This window comes from Ipomoea triloba, chromosome 1 (assembly GCF_003576645.1).
Source record: "Ipomoea triloba cultivar NCNSP0323 chromosome 1, ASM357664v1".
Taxonomy (NCBI): domain Eukaryota; kingdom Viridiplantae; phylum Streptophyta; class Magnoliopsida; order Solanales; family Convolvulaceae; genus Ipomoea; species Ipomoea triloba.
Genome location: NC_044916.1, coordinates 28,298,291 through 28,319,703, shown reverse-complemented (window position 1 = coordinate 28,319,703; position 21,413 = coordinate 28,298,291). Strand labels below are relative to the sequence as shown.

Genomic DNA, 21,413 nt, shown 5'->3' with positions numbered 1-21,413 from the left:
ATCCAAGGGGTTCAATTCAATAGCTCCTGTTCAAATACAAGTGATCGAGTTCCTATTCTTCCAAATCCACCAAGAAACAAAAGCAAGTTTGATCCTTCTAGTTTCAGATCAGATTTACTTTGCAGCTGACTTACCCCCAAAATCAGTGTCTTTCGCTTCAAGATTTTGATCAATTCCGAGATTAGATATAGCCCACACCTGTCTAGCACAAGGGCAGTCCCGCAATGCATGAAGAATAGTTCCGGCTCTTGCTTGCACAGTACAATTGACATGGATGCATGGTTTACCAAAACTTTCCTTTCTCACTCATATTCATTATCCTTCTCCAACTGATAGCTAGTGTGATTACCAGACAAACAAAATGGGACGGAAGGAGTATTACAAATCTTGAAATCAAACATAACCTCATATTGGTGCTTTTATTTTCGTTTTTGTTCACATGCATATCGTCATGGCAAATCAGTTAGTAATAAATCTCTCAATTTTAGTCTATCATCAAACGATCTACACCAAAAATTTGAACTAGTTTAATCAAACATTGCAAAGTTTGATTGTAGCAATTGAGGATATTAACCATGGTATGGGCAATTATTCGTCTCGCATCAATCTTCATAAATTGGTAAAAGATCAACACCAACTAGATGACCCGAGAAAACATGTAGATATCGTTTAAGAAATTAAACTAGCGTTGTAATTGAAAAAAAGCTAAAAGATCAATCACAGTTTGAGGCGTAAATGAATTAAAATTGTTCACAATCTCAAGAAATTAAGCATGGACAAAAGTTTACACATCCTTGATAGGCCTCCACCATTGTCATTACCACTACCCCTCCTAATATCCCATGGAAAGTTGAAAAAGTAGTGGTGGCTATGAAGAGTTCTAATTAGGAGGATGAAAGTGTATCAGAAACGAATTATGTATTACTAGTTTCTCCAATTACTAATAATCACGTTTAAAATTTGAAGTGCCCATTATTAATTATATAAATCTCCCACCTGGTAGATGATAATGCAATGGCGTGAATGGATTCAACAATAGAGAAATATTGTAGATGGTGATAATTCCTGTAGGTTTATAGAAGGGTCTGTTTAGCTCTATTTTTAGAGGGAGAAGGAAGATTAAGGAGATAAAGAAGAGAGTATAGAGAGACTATAGGGAGACATAATAAAAATATAGACAATATTGAAGCGTAAAATAATTTTATTATAATCTCATTCATGTATGTATACTATAAGAACATAATATAAATATTATATTGCTTATGAAATTTAAAAGTTAATATTACTCCTTCACTAATTACATTGCACTATCCTAATTCTAAGAACACAATTAACTCCATTAATTACATAATTAATCCTCTGATAAACTAAACAAAAACAATTGCACCAAAGACTAATCCTCTGCTGCACTCGATCTAAGCCCAAACACCACTACACCAGACAAACTACAAAACGCAAGCAGCACCGTACCTTCTCTGAGATCAAAACAAAAACAAGCTAAGACATTTCCAAATTAAAGTCGTCATCCACAAGCAGCCAAGGCAACTTTCTTTTCAGCATTCTCCAAGCCAGAAAAGAACACTTAAAAGGCAAGCATTAATCCTCAAAGCAAATTAAAGCCCCATTTTTCCCATCTACTGCCCTAAATTGCTTTAATTTCTTGAAGAGCTGAGGCAAATTAAAGGGGCCAACAACTAGATAGTGTCTTGTTCTGGGATGAATGGTTGAGTTGTAATAAACAAGTTACCGCAGCGTGTACAGTACAATATATAATGATTTGCATGCTGTTATACATTATTATTGAAAGGTAAGGTCACACATTCAACACAGAGGTTTAAGCAATTCAAGTTGGTTTGTTACAAGAGAGAATTAAAGTACAGACCAGGCCAGGCCAGGTAAAATGATAAAAGTGTTTATTGCTCACACTTTGCATAATAGACTTAAAAAAAAAAAACTGAACACACACACTTATTGCATGGCATGAATGGCATTAATTATTTATGCAGACCCAAGATACTTGTGATAGTCTGTGTAGCAGTGAGGAAAAGAAGCAGTACAGCTGCAACGGTTGAAATCCCTGCCCATGGACTGTGAAAATAATCACGTCGCAACTTTGACATCAACACATTCCTTGGTTTGTTGCAATGTTGAATCAAATCGTAGCACACATTAGCGTAACAGTAGTCACGACTGGAATACACAACCCCCTTAGATAGAGTGTTAAAAAGATGAGCCACTTCCTTGTCATTACCTAACCCATTCAAGATAATTCCATTCAGGCGAAGTACGCTGACATCCTTGTCTGTTTTGATAAGATCATCCATGAACACCACGTAATCTGAGAAATACTTGGGATACACATCAACGGAATGCTGCTCGTAGGCTATGAGGTTCTTGAAGAGGCTGACCGATGAATCCCCAAGTCTGAAAGAGGGAATCTCAAGTGTGCCGCGATTGAATCTTATATTAAATAGACTCATCATGTTATGACCTGCAACCTTTTTGAAGTCAACTCCTGCTTCTAGAAGCTCGCTTGCACAACGTATATAGCTTGATTCCATGGAAGTTGCAGGGTGTGGTGTTCTTATTTCAGTTACTTGGGATTGATGAGGGCGGCAAAGAATATGCACCAGTTGAAGTAAATGCTTTATCTCTTGGTCATTCACCTCATTCAGGATCAAGGAGAAATACCTGAGCTTTGATAGCACATCTGAAAATGTGAATTCCACCAAATTCAAGAAGGGTGTCCTGTCTTGTGTAGTATCCATTATCAATTCATAGAGTTCATTAAGAACAAAGAAGGGGAGTTGGTTCTCCATCAGCAACATGTCTCGAACAATTTGAACTCGCATCCAGTCAGGCACGTGAATAGGAGGAGGATCACTACTACATCCGGTTGTTGTTGACTTTGATCTAACAACAAATTCCACTACAAAGCATCCATCATGTAATAACATTTCTACGAATTCATATCCTTCCATATCTATTATTGGATCACCATAATAACTTTTTGCTCTGCTTTCCAAACCCTTTAATTTATTGCTAATGTTCTCCTTAGTCAATCCGCGCCCTTCTGCTCTTTTCAAAAATGATTGCAAATACCGCTCTTTCAAGTTCTTCATTTTGCGCGAATGCCTTTTCATCTTCCGATGAAAATACGGACCAATGGAAATGAGCATTGGTTCATAATCCGCCGGTGTTGTACGCAGCCCGTCGTGCACTCTGAATATGCATTCTTCTTCACAAAAACCCGGTATATGTAGTAGAACCTATACATGTAATAAATATATCTCAAAATAATTAATAGTTTCATTTAAAAGTCCAGTCTATAATTTATTACTCCGTATTATTGTTGTTGTTGGTTTTAATGTCACAGTAGTCGAACGGTGGGCCAACACAATCGTAACCAAGTGCAAAGAAGATTAAGACCATAAAAGAATAGTGTTATAAAATAAGAAAAAGAAAAAGAAAATTGATCTTAAGAAAGTTTCCTAAGCTATCAGATTTCTTTCCGAATAATAAAAAAGGAAATATTACTGAATATTTGGTGGGAATCTTCAAAAGATCTCTTTTCCCACCTTTGGATCTAGCACTCAATCTTCCTTATTGAACCTGACTACCTGCAATGGGTTGCCCAAGTGGGGAATTTGACTGCCTGCTCTGCTCGGTGTTTTTGTGGTCCTTCCCGTCTTTTGGATAACCCACAAATCCGAGTGCTTGAGCAAGCTTCTGACTGGGTACCCTACTTGGAGGTATTCATCAATTATTTTTATTGTTGTTGTTATATGTGTAACGGTTCCTGAGCAGCCGAATGAACAAACAGAAGGCAGAGAATGAAGCTGTGAACCTGGACTCAGGAGGTTAAAATGCAGCGTTGGACAGCGAGCAGTTGGGCGGTTGGATTCAAGCGACGTCGTTTTGGAGCTAACAACTAACAGAGCGGTTGGCCTATCCGACGACGCCGTTTTGCATGTTTAGCAGTTAGTTGAATTTTGAAATATAAATGTAATCGCAGAACAAATGTAAGGCATGTTTTTGAAATACAATTTCAGTCTCTCTTCGTCTCTCTTCCTCTCTTCTCCCTCAATTTCTTCTCTCTGTTCGCAACAAACTTCCAAGACCATTATAGTTGGTATCAGAGCCCTCCAATGGAGGCGAGAGTAAGCAGGCTGGAAGCTACTGTGGCTGATCTCAACAAACAAATGGAAGCACAGTCGACAACTACATGTGAGTTAATGGAGAAACTAGTTGCTCAGATGGATAGTAAAATAGCCAGTTGGAAGGACGACATTGTTGAAACAATCCGACTCAATCGTCCGCCGCCGCCGATCTTAGAAACTGCTCCGGGAGGATCATCAGTAAATGGTGGAGGTCAAGTGCCTCAATCCAAATCGCGTATGGATCTAAATCTAACGCGGAGAAGGCTGGGAAAAGTTCCTGTTGGAGAAGAGGACATAGAATCCAGTAGTGAGGCAGAGTCGGAGAGGATCAATCATGATTGGGCGCCAAGGAGGGAGCCACAGCCTAGGCAGAACACTGAACATCATCTGCTCAGGTATAGATATGATTTTCCTCATTTCGATTACGAACAGCCCCGATTATGGATTAATAGATGTGAGAGATTCTTCTTAATGGCTAATATTCCTCAAATTGAAGAGATGCATGTACTGTATGTGAATTTGACGGGGAAGGTAGGACTGTGGTTTGAGAGTTACTTAACCGGGCTAGAAGGAGCTTTTGAGTGGGCACCATTTGCTGTAGCTGTGTGTAGAAGGTTTGGAGGGGATAGTGGATCAGTGATGGAGGAGTTTACTGGTTTTAAGCAGTATGGAATGGTGTTGGAATTCACGGACCGATTTGAGGAGTTTAGAAGCCTGTTGCTCCAAAATCATCCCACTCTTACTGAGGGATATTTTCTGGAAGCATATATAGCTAGACTCAAGCAGAACCTCAGATGTTTTGTGAGAGCAGCTCAGCCTAAATCCTTAGCAGATGCAATTTGGTTTGCCAAACAGTTTGAGAGGGGATTCAAGCCCAATGAACTGTACAGAAATCCCTCCCACTTCACTACAAAACCTAATCAGCTTGCAAATTCCCCATCCACCAAACCATACACATCTACATACACACCAAAACCCTACACATCCAAACCTGTTGAAATAAGGCCCATAATCTCACAGGGTTCAGCAGCATCCAACAGCTTTAATAGCACTGCCAAGGGGCCTGATGTGGCAAAATTCAAATTACAGTTAAGGGAGCAGAACAGATGCTTTAGGTGCTTTGAGCCATGGCAACCTGGGCATAGATGCAAGGGTCCTACTTTCAATATCATTGAGGAGAGTGAGTTTTATGATACTTCGGAAGAATTGAGCAATGAAGAATCAGCCCAGGAAGTGGAAAAATCAGATGAGCAAGCTGAAATCTCCTTGTATGCTATGATGGGAGGAGAAGGTCTGAACACCATTAAACTGTTGGGAGCTATTGGAAGGCAACAGTTGGTGATCCTAGTGGACAGTGGAAGTACTCATAGCTTCCTAGACCCTAAGCTGCTCACTCAACTGAGAATAGAATCAGAAAAAGCTCACCCTCTGAGGGTAACTGTAGCTAATGGAGAGCAGTTGATCTGTGACTCTATTTGTAAGAGGATGAAATGGCAAGTACAAGAGGAGTGGTTTGAAAAGGACTTCAGATTATTGAGGTTAGGGGGGTGTGACATGGTCCTTGGTATGGATTGGATAGACCAATTTGCACCTATTCAACTCCACACTAGACCTCCTGGCATCTCATTTCACAAGGAAGGAAAAAGAGTCTTATTGAAAGGGCTAACCAGAAAACCTCAGATTCTGCAAGCAGCTACTAAGAAGGATACTAAAAGATGGCAGAAGAAGGGGGTTCAGGGATTTTTAATACACTGTGAAGGTCTGGTAAATGAGGCAAATGAGCACCAGTGTTGTTTAGTCACTGTGCAGACAGATTTTAAGGAATTGGCAGAACTGATTCAGGAATTCCAAGAATTGTTTGATGAACCTAAGGCCTTACCTCCAAGAAGGGCCTATGATCACTCCATTCCACTAATACCTGGGGCTCAACCTGTGAATAAGAGACCATATAGGTACTCTTTTGATCAAAAAAATACCATAGAAAAGATGGTAGAGGAGATGTTGAAGGCATGTGTGATTACTGAGAGTGTATCTCCATTTGCTTCTCCTGTTTTGTTGGTTCCAAAGAAAGACAGTACCTAGAGATTTTGTATTGATTACAAGGCATTAAATGATATCACTGTAAAGAATAAGTTCCCAATTCCCTTAGTGGAAGATCTTTTTTCTGAGTTGGCAGGCTCTAAACATTTCACTAAGCTGGACCTAAGAGCAGGATATCACCAAGTGAGGATGAAGGAAGGGGAGGAGTATAAGACTGCTTTTAGGACACATCAGGGCCTTTATGAATTCAGGGTCATGCCCTTTGGCCTCACAAATGCCCCAGCAACCTTTCAAACATTAATGAACCATGTGTTTAAGCCATTATTAAGGAAGTTTGTGCTGGTTTTTTTTTATGATATCCTAATTTACAGTCCTGATCTAAAGGCACACTAGAATCATCTCAGAGCAGTTCTACAACTAATGAGAGATCACAAGTTGCTAGCTAAGTTGAGTAAATGCTCCTTTGCAAAGGAAGAGGTGGAGTATTTGGGGCATATCATTTCTGGAACTGGGTTGCACACTGACCCCTCCAAATTGCAAGCTGTGGCTAAATGGCCTAAACCTACAACTATTAAGGGCCTGAGAGGGTTCCTAGGATTGACTGGGTATTACAGGAGGTTTTATTAAAGGTTATGGGATCATTAGCAAACCCTTAACTAACATGCTGAAAAAGAACTCATTCCAGTGGGAATCAGAAGCTGATACTGCTTTTGAGATACTGAAACAAGCTATGTGTTCAGCACCAGTCCTAGCCCTCCCTGATTTCAACAAAACGTTCACTGTGGAAGCTGATGCTTGCCATAGGGGCATGGGGGCAGTCTTGACTCAAGAAGGAAAACCAATAGCTTACTTTAGTAAGGCCTTTGGAGACAAGCACCTTGGGTTGTCAATATATGAGAAGGAGTACCTCTCCATTATTAATGCTGTGGAGAAGTGGAGATCATACCTAATAGGGAGGCATTTCATTATCAAGACTGACCACCACAGTTTAAAATTCCTCCTAGAACAAAAGATAACCACTGCAATTCAACAGAAGGGCCTAGCTAAATTACTGGGGTTGCAATACACAATACAATATAAGAGAGGAGTTGATAACTGTGCAGCTGATGCACTTTCTAGGAGAATGATGGATCAAGAGAGTGCTGCAATGAATGCTATTTCTAGTGTCAAACCCCAGTGGTTAGAGGAGGTAATCCATAGCTATGAGAATGATGAATGGGCAAAGGAGGTGTTGACCACCACCCTCATTACACCTGATCAGGATCCTAAGATACAGTAAGTGATGGTCTGATTAGGTATAAGTAGAGGCTTTACATTGGCAGTGGGGGAAATCTGAGGGAAAAATTGATGACTCAGATGCATGACTCTCCTCTAGGAGGTCATTCAGGGCAACAAGGAACTTACCAGAGGTTGAGATCATTATTTTACTGGAGGGGAATGAAAGCAGAAACAGCAGCCTTGGTTAAACAGTGTGATGTGTGTCAGAGGTGCAAAACTGAAAATGTAGCATCCCCAGGGCTATTACAACCCTTAACTATCCCAAACCAAGCATGGAAAGGGATTTCTATGGATTTTGTGGAGGGACTACCTAAATCTCATGGAAAAGAGGTGATCTTGGTGGTGGTAGACAGATTGACAAAGTACAACCATTTCATAGCTATGTCCCATCCTTACACTGCAGAGTCTGTGGCCTAGGAATTCATGGAAAACATCTACAAACTCCATGGGTTGCCTGAGAGCATTGTGTCAGATAGGGATAAGGTTTTCCTAAGCAAATTTTGGCAGACTCTCTTCAAACAACTGCAAGTTCAATTGAATATGTACACAGCCTATCACCAACAATCTGATGGGCAGACTGAAAGAGTAAACAAATGTTTAGAAACTTACCTAAGATTCATGGTATTTCATAAACCTAAGTCTTGGGTAAAATGGTTACATATGGCTGAATATTGGTACAACACAAACTTTCACTCTTCACTGCAGTGCACTCCATTCCAAGCCTTGTATGGTTATAAACCACCTATGCTAGCTCTGAGATCTGAACAAGAGAATGAGTGGGTGACAGAAAGGGAAACCATGATGGCTGTTCTGAAAGATAATTTGAGGCTGGCACAGCATAGGATGAAACATCAGGCAGATAAGCACAGGAGTGAAAGGGAATTACAGGTGGGAGATTGGGTCTATTTGAAAGTACAGCCTTATAGACAAATCACAGTGGCAGTAAGGACCAACATCAAGCTTTCTACTAAGTATTATGGGTCCTATTTGGTGGTTGAAAGGGTAGGAGCAGTAGCATATCGATTGGCCCTACCCCCTGGTTCACAGATTCATTCTGTGTTCCATATCTCTCAACTTAAGAAGAAGGTAGGGGAGCATATTATTCCTTAGGCAGAGCCACCATTGGTAGGTTCAGGAGGGGAGGTTCTAGCACAGCCAATAGCTGCTCTAAATAAGAGGTTGATCAACAGAAATAACAAGCCTATAGCCCAGATTCTAGTGCAGTGGGCTAACCTACCGGTAGAAGCAGCCACTTGGGAAGATTATCACCATGTTGTGAAGCAGTTTCCTCTATTTGATCCTTGGGGACAAGGATCTGGTGGAAGGGAGGATAGTGTAACGGTTCCTGAGCAGCCGAATGAACAAACAGAAGGCAGAGAATGAAGCTGTGAACCTGGACTCAGGAGGTTAAAACGCAGCGTTGGACAGCGAGCAGTTGGGCGGTTGGATTCAAGCGACGTCGTTTTGGAGCTAACAACTAACAGAGCGGTTGGCCTATCCGACGAAGCCGTTTTGCATGTTTAGCAGTTAGTTGAATTTTGAAATATAAATGTAATCGCAGAACAAATGTAAGGCATGTTTTTGAAATACAATTTCAGTCTCTCTTCGTCTCTCTTCGTCTCTTCCTCTCTTCTCCCTCAATTTCTTCTCTCTGTTCGCAACAAACTTCCAAGACCATTACAATATGCTAACTAGTTTAAATCCACAGAAAGTCTAGATGTATGATAGCAAAAAACAAGTTGATATTTATAATGTTCAGACGTGAAATTCACAAACAATAAGTTAAGTTCAAACTAATGGTTTATGCTTTACCTGCTACTAAGTTTGGAGTTTTATAGAAAATTAAATTGCTAACCGTATCTAATCTCTCCTCCATCCAATCTAGAGTCCCCCTGCCCCTTTCCCCAAGTAAACTGATATCCCTTTATGGGAAACTGAGCCAACCCACAATCCTCCACAACCTCCCCAAAGCCACGAAGAAGATTATTAGGATGCGGATTACCCCTACGTTTCTCATGCTGGAATAAGAGATAATTAAAATCCCCCAAAACCACCCAAGGGAAAGAGGACCTGCCTGCAAGAGTTCTCAATAGGTCCCATGACGCACTCCTCCGACCACGCTTAGGGAAGCCATAGAAACCCGTCATCCTCCAAACACCCAGCCCAGTCATGCACACCTCAACATCCACATGATTCTTCGAAAAACTCAGCAACTTAGCGGTATTATTCTTCCTCCACAACAGAGCCAGACCACCACTGATACCAACACTATCAGCATAGAACAAACCTTCAAAACCAAGCTTGACACGGAGCCGCTCTGCATGAATTCGTCCCACGTTGGTTTCCATAAGAAAAACAAAATCGGGCTTCTTAACTGGTACCAACCAATTATCACCTACCACCCTTGGCCCCGAATGCTGTCCCGCACGCAACTCCGCCCTGAGTGGATACTACTCAACCGGGATAACCGCCTCCCTCGCCTTCAGACAGAACATGTGGGTATAGCCCATCATACCACAGAAAAACAAAAGCAGTGCAGCCGTTCGCATTTGAACGTCACCCAACACCATGTTTTGTTGCGTTTTTGCAGCTTCATCCGCCTCTTTATCGGTTTATTTACTGGCATTGCCACACGGATGCGGTAAAAATCAAGCCACGGGGCTCCAGCGAACCTCTCATCACTTTTAACAAAGGTTCCAAGAAAATTTCCAATCTGTTCTAGGATCATGATAGAAGTATAGCCTACGGGAACGCTATGAAGCTGCACCCACATATCAACCGAGTCAAGAGGCACGTCTCTGGGTAGAATGCCATCGTTAACATGTCTGCAAACAAGAGTGCAATGTTGAATGACCACGACCCCTCATCTAGCACATAATGCATGTCTGTCACATGGAAGAAAACAAACATGAACAAATTAGGTTGTAGCTCTGTGATCTGAACACCCTTAACTAGTTTCCAAACAGACGCCAGCACTTGCCTCATATATTCCAACTTCACCATCCTATCTGTCAAAAAACAACCTAAAACTAGCGAAGTCTCATGCACGCCCTCACCAGCTGCCGGCTCAACCAAACCCACCGGCTCAAAGGCCTCATCCTCGTCTTCCAGCGCCATGTCCGCCCACCGGGCTGTAAGCCCCGCAACCCCAGTCGACGGCACCGTAGTAGCCATGCAGAACGATAGCGAAACACAAGAGGAAACACTTAGCACGTTGACGAGCCTCAGTGGCAAATCAAGCTAGAAAAGCACCGGGAAACACCAGAGAAAGACCAAGAAAATGACGATAAACTTGGAAACCCTAGGAGAAAACTGAAACCCTAGACGTAGCTAGAGAGAAAAAAACATCGAAAAATGGTTAGATTCTATGTAAAATTATATAATTGAATTTTGTATAAGGTTCTCGTAAGAGCAAATTGGTGCAACTCTCTACTAGGGGCAAGTGTGACTAATATTCTTACTCGTAATTCTGATCACTTGTCTCTCTTTTTGGGAGTCAAGGAGAATGAGCGAGCACACCGTGGTATGCATAAGACCTTCAAGTTTGAGATGACATGGGTCTATGATGAGGGCTATAGAAAGTAGGTGGAGGATGCGTGGCAGGAGGGTAGAGAGACTGGTTTGCTTGTTTGTCTACGACACTATGGAGATAGGCTGCTCCGCTGAGGTGGTGATCACTTTCATAAGTTTAGTGAAAAAATTAAAAGCCTACGGAAAGAGCAGCTTCTTCTGAAGGGTCTTTTGGATCCCTATTCCCTTGGGGAGTACCAGCGTATTGAAGCTGAGCTGTGTTAGTTGGAGGCGCATGAGGATGCTTTTTGGAGGCAAATGGCGAATCAGCATTGGTTGAGAGGTGCAGATGCCAATACCAAATTCTTCCATAGGTATGCTTCTACTCGTAAAAAGAAGAACACTCTCTCTGGATTAAAGAATGATTTTGATGTGTGGGTGGAGGCTGGAGGGTGATGGTTTGAATGCTGTTGTGCTTGATTATTTTCATGATATCTTTGCATCAAATATTTCTTCTTCCTATGTGGATACTTTTGATGCGTCTATTGTCCCACGTGTCTCTTAGGACCAGAATGTCGCCCTACTTAGGCCTTTTGAGGTAGAAGAGGTAAAAACAACTCTGTTCTCTATGTTTCCTGATAAAGCCCCAGGTCCAGATGGCATAAATGTAGGATTTTATCATCACTATTGGGATGTGGTGAGAAGTGACGTATCTTCTTTTGTGATTAAATGCCTGAATGAGTGTTCCTTTCTAGTTGGCCTCACTGACACCAATGTGGTGCTCATTCCTAAGAAGACTTGCCTAGAGAAGGTGTCTAATCTTCGCCCCATTGCTTTGTGCAATGTGGTCTATAAGATCATGGCCAAAATGGTGGCTAATAGGATGAAACCTCTGTTAGGGGAGGTGATTTCTGACTCTCAGAGTGCATTTATCCCTAACATGCTCATTATAGACAATATTATGATTGTTGCGGAGGTGGGGCATTATCGGAATAGGAAAGCAGTGTTGTTAGGTAGGTTGGGGTGCCCTAAAGTTGGACATGGCAAAAGCTTATGATCGTATGGAGTGGCCCTTTCTACATAAAATGTTGTTGGCATTGGGTTTTTCTATTGAGTGGGTGAACTTGGTTATGCTTTGCATGACCACAGTCTCCTACAATTTTATGGTGAATGGAGCGAATGTTAGACAGGTTGTCCCCACTCGTGGCATTCGACAGGGGATCCCCTATCTCCGTACTTGTTCATTATCTGTGCTAAGGGCCTCTCTTTGTTACTATAGTAAGCTGAGGCTAGGGGAGCTTTTCGTGGTTGTATTGTTTTTCAAAGCAACTGCTCAGGAGGTAGGGGTTATCAAGTAGTGCCTTATTGAATATGAGGATATGCCCAGGCAGGCAGTGAATTTCCATAAGTCTAGTGTATGTTTTAGTAGGAACACGTTTGAGATTGATAAAGATGAAGTGGCAGCAGTTTTGGATGTTGTTCAAGCTCCTAATTTTGGGAAGTATTTGGGACTCCCATCCTTTATAGGGAGAGATAAGAGGGTTGTGTTCTCGTATATTGAGGATAAGATTAAGCACAGGATTGGTTTGTGGGGTACGAAACTTATTTCATAGGCAGGAAAAGAAGTCATTCTCAAAAGTGTGGCCCAGTCTATGCTTACATTTTCCATGAGTGTTTTCTTGCTCCCTGAGTCAGTTTGTTTATCCATAGAGAGAGCCATGAATCGCTATTGGTGGGGGTTTGGTAATGAAAAAGGTATACATTGGAAGGCCTGGGACCGTTTGTGTATTCCCAAAAATATGGTGGTTTGGAGTTTAAGGATTTGAGGGCTTTTAATCTGTCTATGTTAGGCAAACAAGCTTGGCGTTTTCTAACAAGGCCTCATTCTTTAGTAGCAAGAATCTACAAGGCCATGTATTTCTCCAAAACCTCTTTCTTTGATGCTACCTTGGGTAGTTGGCCAAGTTTCTGCTGGAGGAGTATTATGGTTGCCCATGAACTGGTTTGTAGTGGGGTAAGGAGGAGAGTGGGGGATGGGAAATCAACTTTGATATGGGGTCACCCCTGGCTACCTGACGAGCCTAGTCTAATGGTACGACAACTATGCCCTATGAACTTAATGTTTCATTGATTTCTAGGCTAATTGATCTGGCTACTAGTACATGGGATCAGTCAATCGTCCAAGACATCTTTAATCCTGATGATGTGGATCACATCTTGAGGGTTCCAGTCACTCCTCACTATGAGGACTCTTGGTTTTGGCTAGGGGATCCTAGGGGCAATTATACGGTTAAAGATGGGTATAGGCAAATTAGTGGAGATTTTGAGAGTATGTACCTCCAGCACTTTTGATAAATGGTTACGTCTTTGAAAAATTAAATGCCTTGCGAAATAGAGAACTTTTATGTGGGGAGCCCTCTCTAATGTTCTTCCTACCACTACTAATTTGATTATAAAGAGGGTAGAGATAGACCCATCATGCCCAATGTGTGGTACTTTGCATTCACTCCTTTTGTGTGAATTTTCAAGTCTAGTTTGGAATGATGAGACTTCTTTCCATGTTCCTAATGTGGTTGTGAATGATTTTGGTGTGTGGTTTGCGAATGCATTATCTATGCTAACGGAGGAAGATGTTCTTAATGCTATACCTGTGTTATATCACATTTGGAGGGCAAGAAATATGGTTGTGTGGGAGGGCTCTTTACCGCATCCGAAAGGCGTGTGGCGGACAGCCCAAGTAGCGTCATCAGCTTGGCGACATGTCTATATTGCGCAAATTCACCAGCAGTCGCCTCCATCCGTGACGACTCATGCGACAGACGGTCCAATTCGATGCTTCGTTGACGCCGTCTATCATCCACAAACTAAGAAAAACACGGTTGGGGCGGTTTTGTTGGCGCAAGGTGGAGGCTTTGTAGCAGCATTCAATGGTCACCTCCATGCTTGCTTCTCACCACTTGTGGCGGAATCGTTGGCTTGCAAAGAAGTTCTATCTTGGCTCAAGGGGCATGGTCTAGCCTCTGTGCATATCTACATCGACTGTTTCACTCTCAAGAATTTGTTAACTGTGGCTCACTGTGGCTCATACTAGTCTTTTTTCTTGTGTTGGCTTTTCCATTGATGCCTCTAGGGCTATTATGTCTTCCTTTAATAGTTGCTCAGTTAGTTTAATTCCTAGAAATGCTAATCGAGGGGCCCACGCTCTTGCTGCGTTGGCTTTCTCGCAAGATGCTTCTATGTATTGCGATTCTACCTCCCTGACTCTATCTCTGAGTTGCTTTAATCTAATCATATGGTTGGCTTTCAAAAAAAAAAGAAAAATTACTAACCGTATCTTTTTTTTCACCATCTTTCTTTTCCTTGTCCTTCTTCTCCTCTTTCTTGGCTGGAGTATTCATATCCTGCCAGATGCAAATATTAGTATAGTTTGAAAAAAAGTTAGTATTTTATGTAGGTTTGGAACCCATAATATTGTAATTATGTGATAATTATGTTAAATTTTATTGTTTATAGTTTTATTCTAGCCTGAAAACATGTGAAATTTAATGCCTAACGGAAAAAAAAAAATTGGTATTTCTAAAATCCGCCTTGAATTTAAACCTCTTTCTAAAATTATATTTCAAGATAAGAGATTCATTTAAGAGTCCATTGTATAAACTATTATTATATGCTAAATCCACAGAATCGCAAGATATATGATCGCAAAAAACAAGTTGCCATGGCTTGTTACAAAACTAATGCAAATCCACTTAATGCCAGGATATATATATTTTTTATTCTCATTCTTAATTTAAGTAAATCAATTATATATGGACAACCTAAATTGGTTTACCTTTTTAAAATTTTTTGTCGGCTAAGATCACAAGACAGATTTGACTTGGTGTACATTCTCGAGTAGTGACGAACTGACTGCGAGTTTTCTCGTCACTCATCAAAAAATAAATTGATATTTATAAGGCTTATTGACATAAAGTTCATTTTAGTACATTCAATTTTTATTTTTTTATGTTCATTTTTTGTATACTGAAAGTTCATTTTTTAAGTATATTATCTACAACTTCTCAAAAAAAAAAAAAGTATATTACCTACAAATGAATTTTCAATACATTAAAATGAACATTTAATATAGTAAAAATGAATATTTATGTGGCCTACATTGCAATGGCCGGAATATAATTTGCCCACTAAGTTCAAACTAATGTTATGTTTTGTCCTTTATATAATTATATGGATTATTATACCATGGACCATGATCCATTTTACAAAATGAACCAAATTGTTTTTCAACTTAATTAAGTTTATTTTTATTTTTCTGTTTATATAAATAAAATTAATCACTAAAAATCTCTATTTACGATATTTTAAATGACCCATTTTAATATTTTATTAAATTAACATACACTTATATATTAAATTAATTTTTTTTGAGAGTATATATTAAATTCATTTTTAGTATACTATTGTTTCAATTTTAAAATACTGTAGATTTATTTTTATAATACTAACACAAATACATCATTATACTGATAATAAAAATTAAATAAGTAAATTAAGCAAACAGAATAGGTTTATTTTCACAATTATAATGCAACTATATTATAATGAAGGATCTCAAATATATTTATTAATAAAAAGCTGCAAGTTTCATTGTTATAATATTGGTGGTTATCTTTACAATACTAAATCTTCATGTTTACAATAATAATAATACAACTACATCATAATACGAATGAAGCTAAAATAGGTTTATTAAAAGAATACTAGAAGTTCATTTTCATAATGCAAAAGGTTCATTTCATTAATATTGTAAGTATAAAAAAAAAATGAAGATTTAAAATATATTAATATGAGTATTATTCAAAAGATCTTAATGAGATATTGTTGATAATATAATTTTAAACATTGATTTTATTTATACAAAAAAAAAGTGCAAATGGTTAATATGCAAATTGTTTTCATCTTAGGGTGTGTTTGGTAACCCGAAAATGATTTTCAGAAATCGTTTTTCGGGTTTGGGGTGTTTGGCAACCTCCGAAAAATGTGGTCAACTGAAAACATTTTTCGTTGACCATGAAAAATTAGTGTTTTTTTTTTTTTGAAAAATGGCTTCGATTGAGAGAAGGACGCGTTGAGCCGTCCCTCTCTCAATCCGGCGGACTGGTTTCCGTCGGAAACCAGTCCGCCGGCTCTGATTTCTGGCTGAAACCAGAGCAAATATGCTCTTTCCGCCGGAAACCAGAGGGCAGCGAAATTTTTATTTATTTATTAATTTATAATAAATATTATTAGTTTATATATTTTTATATTTTAAATAAAATAATAAAAATATATAATTATACATTTTTGCTCATTTTTCGGAAAATGAACTAAACACAAAAACAATTTTCCAGAATGCAACCAAACACTAGAAATCAAATTATTTTCTGGAAAATAACTCATTTTCCAGAAAACATTTTCCAAAAGTTATTTTCTTGCTTTCCAAACACACCCTTAATGAACTTACAATATTATTATAATAAACTTATAATATTATAATAATAAATCATGATCTATGATCCAAGGTAAACCATGGTTTATAATATAATTGGCCATGATTATATGCTACTAAGTTTGGACTTTCATAGACAATTAAATTGCTAACCTTACGATCGTAATAATCCTCTTTCGTCTTGTCTATCTTCTCTTTTTTTTCATGTTCTTTGGAAGGGGTCCTATCGATTGGAATTTGACCTGCTGCAAAAGACATCCGAGGAGGAGGAGGAGGGTGGTGGTATGATCCAAACTTTATTGGATTAGCTGTATTTTGCTGCGTAATGTAAATATTAGTGCAGTATTTAAAAGAATAGTATTTGTCATCATCTTTCTCCTTCTCTATCTTCTCTTCTTCTTTCTCTTTCTTCTCTTCTTTTTTATGTTCTTTGGAAGGATTCCTATCTATTGGAACTTGACCAGATGCAGAAGACTCCGGAGGATCCAGAATATGGTATGATCCAAATTCGACTGAATTAGTTGTATTCTACATAATGTAAATATTAGTGCAATATTAAAAAAAAAAATATTTTGTATACGATAGTAAGCTTAAAATTGAAGTCCAAACAAAAACTAGTTGAAAATTAATTTGCTAACCATTTCATTCTTCTTGTACATCTCCTCTTTTATCTTCTCTTCTTTTTTATGAGATTCTTTGCAAGGATTCATGCCAATGAGAGACTCCATGGCTTTGCTTATCCTCTTCCTATAACAATCAAGAAGAGAGGAGAAAAAACAAGTTAAGAGTAGGAAGATAAATAAACAAATGAATTAATTCAACTAGCTATTCTATCGGCTATATATAAAATATGACATTTTCAATTTTTATTTTTTATTGTTAATTTGATGACTTTTGATATCTCAATTTTTCAAATATTCAAATTCAAAATAAAAAATAAAAAAAAGAAGAAGTTAATGCCCTCTATATACAAAAATATAAAATTTAGTAAAAATGATAGAAAGTAACATTTTAGATGCCAAGGACCTTGTGGTCCACTAGCATCAAACCCTACTCTTTATACGAGAGGTGGTGGGTTCGAGCCTCCACATTTTTATGCTTCAATAGATTGAGAAAGTAGTTATGAACAGATACTGTATTGTAATAGAGTCAGTAGTATTTACTTTATGAACAGATATGCATTGTAATAGAGTCAGTAGTATTAAAAAAAAAACATTTTTAGGGTGTGTTTGGTTGACATATTTAACTATCAGGAATGGGTATTAGGGTGTGTTTGGTTGACATATTTAACTATCAGGAATGGGTATAAAGTCATTGTTATTGTTTGGTTGACAGGTTTTTAGAACACTACTATATTTTTTTATTACCTCATTCTCAAATAAAATAATGGTTTCATTTCCCTCCTCCTCTTCCCCAATCAGGCAATCATTAACAAGCATTCTCATTCTACCCTACTACCAAACATGCAAAATACTTTCACCAAACCTCATTACCATTATCAAGTATTTGATATACATTTTGATTTCGATTTTCATGTGCAAACCAAACACACCCTTAATGAATTTCATTATAAAGTCAAGAGTAAAATATGAAAAATTAAGAAAGTTGCTAAGAGCAATGAAGCTTACCTCGCTGAATTTGGTATTAGGTAGGTTTTTATGTGAGAAGTTTGTAATTTGGATGAAGCTATGTCGCTTCTTTCTTTTATATATACTCCTTTTGTTCCATTTTACCTATCATATTTACTATTCATTGGTCAAATCAATTTTTTTTATTGCTTAATTTTTTAAAATAATTTTTTATTATTTTTAAATTTAATATTTTGTGTTTAATAGTATTTTTAATGTAGTTTCTAAATATATAAATTTTATATATTAATGTTAAATTTAATATTATAAAAAATTAAATTAACTAGGTGTAGAATGTGAGAAGTTTGTTCAGTGATTCTTGTCTGTTATCTGTGTCATTATTATTGCTGCAGAATCAGTCATTTATTTAACTAGGTGTCAGGGCGGCGCTGCCCTGAATTTTTTAATAAAAAAATAATTTGTGATAATAAAAAAATATTTATTCAACCTAATATGTTACGGAGTACATTGTATTTGATTATATTGATTTTGGACATTTTGTTTGAGTGGTAAATAATGACACTTCTAAATAAAGAGAACTTCCTAAGTTAATTTATCGTTTTTGTTTTAGTATTATTGACTATGTTATAATGTAGTATGAGTTATTTTCTCTACCAAATAAGTCTATATCGTCTCCATTAAGGTTTGAACCCACCTCCTTCCATGTGGGGTGCAACTAGATGTCACCAGACCACAAGTTCTTCAACATTTCTTAGTTATTTTATCTTAAAACATGGATGTTTAGGTCATCATTCCTTACTTTTATAATGCAATTGTCTTTTTAAAATTTTTATGATTGATTTATATTGTGGATACTGTATTGGAATTTAAATATTTATATTATTGATGGATTGAATGCGTCAATAAGGATATTATTTATTTGTTGGACTCTTTTTGTTATCGCATTCGCGATGATGATTAGAAACATGTTGTAGATATGTAAGGATTTTTTTTCTTTTTTATTTCTTCCATTCTTTTTGTATGATTATTATATTATATGAGTAATCAACTCTTATGAATATATGAAAGACTATGGAAATATTTTATGCGGCTGGTAATGAAAGAAAGGGGCAGGGTGGAAAGAAAGGGCAAAGCTAAGTAAAACTTTTTGAAAAATTGTCAAAAGTAATTTATTAAGACTTTTAAAAGTATATATAAGTGTTTATATATATATATATATATATATATATATATATATATATATATATATATAATGCACAAATATTATTTATTATGTATAGGCTTATCGTCAATTGGATAGTAACCAATGTAGTTTCGATCTATGTCATCGACTTACGTTAAAATTTTAATTCAGTCCTAGACATTGGTGATAAAGAATCTGTCCAAGCATGGGTAAGATTTTTATCATCATTTTTTATTATTTTAATTAATTTTATAAAATTAATCATATTGTGGTTATGATGAGTACTTATATATTTACTATTCATATATTTTTGACAGGTAGTTCTAACAAGTTGTTTACGACAAAACTTATATTGATCTAGTGCGTTCTGAATGTGCAGATTGTGTATCGTTATATATAAGTCGGTATGTAATTGTTAGAACTTTGTGAACATTTAGACTTGGTGAATGTGCAGATTGTTCCTTAATTCTGGACGTTGATTTAAGTAACATCAATTGCTTAGATTTAACCGCACAATGACACATGACTTACCCAACCTCACGTGAACTGAATTATATATATATATATATATATATATATAGAGAGAGAGAGAGAGAGAGGGGGAGAGACAGGGAGAGAGGGAGACAGGGAGAGAGGGAGTATAGGTGTGTGTGTAATATTTGTTCAAACTTATAAAAAGAATTAATGCAATAATTAAATTGTAGTTATAAATCTTTTTATTAAATTTAAGTGTGATATTATATTAATGATTAGAGTTTCATATACACGCATCTGCAAAATCTTCGCGGAGCCGAGGAATTTCATTATTCGCGCGGGTTTAGGTACGGGTTTGGATAGTGGGTTGGGAATGGTAGTGTAGGGCGGTTGTTATGCCATAGACCCAGATCCACCTCGCAAGGTGGACCTGGGTCTATATTCACAATTTTAGAACTCTATGTTCATAATTGTTGAATTTTATGTTCACTACTTCTGAACTCTATGTTCACAAATTTTGAACTCTATATTCATAATTTTTAACTCTATATTTACAATTTCAGAACTTTATATTCACATTTTCAGAATTATATATTCACAATTTCATAATTCTATATTCAATAGTATAACACAATTTTTGAATATATATATAACAAAATTGTGAATATAGAGTTCAAAAATTGTGAATATAGAATTTTAAAATTGTGAACATATAATTCTAAAATTGTGAACATGAATCTGGATCCACCTTGCAAGGTGGACCTGGTCCATATCATAATTTGCCAGTATAGGGACGGGGGATATATCTCTTGCCCCACCTAATTGCCATGCTTAATTGTGTAAACTCTGGTAATGAAATACGGATAAAATAAAAATAGTATTAATGGCATTAGGAGTATGCAAAGGGAGTGTAGCTCATATGGTAGAGCGCTCGCTTCGCATGCGAGAGGCACGGGGTTCGATTCCCCGCACCTCCAATTTTGAATGCAACATGGTATGTAAATACAGTACACGAACTGAAAGCTGTTTTGCACCCAAATACTTTGCCTAATTGCCTCCAAGGCTAGTTCTTTCCATCACCATGGATAGAATAGATGACAAAGGTGAGTTAAGCATTTTGATTTCCTTTTTAAAATTGTTAATTTTGTCCCAGACTCACTCCAGAAAGTTGATCTATAATAAATTTCAAGACTATGAATCTGTGATGCATGATTAAACCTTGAAGTTTTTGCAGACTTGTACCATTGTTTATTAATAGCATTGGAATATGAATCGATGGAATTGTATGTTCTAGAATAGCATTGCATAGTCAATTAGTCAGTCAATCGTGTTATTTGTTAGACAAAACACTAAAGTCTAAAATATCAATCTGAGTCACGTATGCATAATCATTAACCAGTTACAAACCATTTTGCGCTTTTTCTTTCCAGAAATTAATTACAACCGGAATCAAAACCGCTGTGAAACCTGCTCCAATTCCTTAATTTTTGAAACCAAACCAGACCGACATATCATTAGCAAATATAAGAAGCAGAGATGCAGGGAGCTCAGGCAAAGAATGTCTATAGTATAATATGCCAGGTCTCTCTTTCCATCAACCTCCAGATTACCCCAACATCCTGAGCAGACCAGTTTTATAGATGGCAGAGAATATTAAAACACCTCTATAGGATAGATCAGAGAAGTGCCAA

At 37.6% G+C, this 21,413-nt stretch overlaps 1 protein-coding gene and 1 non-coding gene across 2 annotated transcripts; one reads left to right on the top strand and one right to left on the bottom strand.

The window, feature by feature from the left end:
* Nucleotides 1-1,768: 1,768 nt before the first annotated feature.
* On the bottom strand, nt 1,769-17,265 carry LOC115999329 (UPF0481 protein At3g47200-like). Its single transcript, XM_031239186.1, has 4 exons — nt 17,115-17,265; nt 16,630-17,004; nt 14,318-14,389; nt 1,769-3,269 (listed from the first exon to the last, which is right to left on the bottom strand). Exons 1-4 carry the CDS (start codon nt 17,202-17,204, stop codon nt 1,995-1,997), a joined length of 1,812 nt encoding a protein of 603 aa, XP_031095046.1. The 5' UTR covers nt 17,205-17,265; the 3' UTR covers nt 1,769-1,994.
* Nucleotides 17,266-20,626: 3,361 nt separating this feature from the next.
* On the top strand, nt 20,627-20,699 carry TRNAA-CGC. Its single transcript has one exon. It is a non-coding gene; the product is annotated as a tRNA-Ala (tRNA).
* Nucleotides 20,700-21,413: the final 714 nt, after the last annotated feature.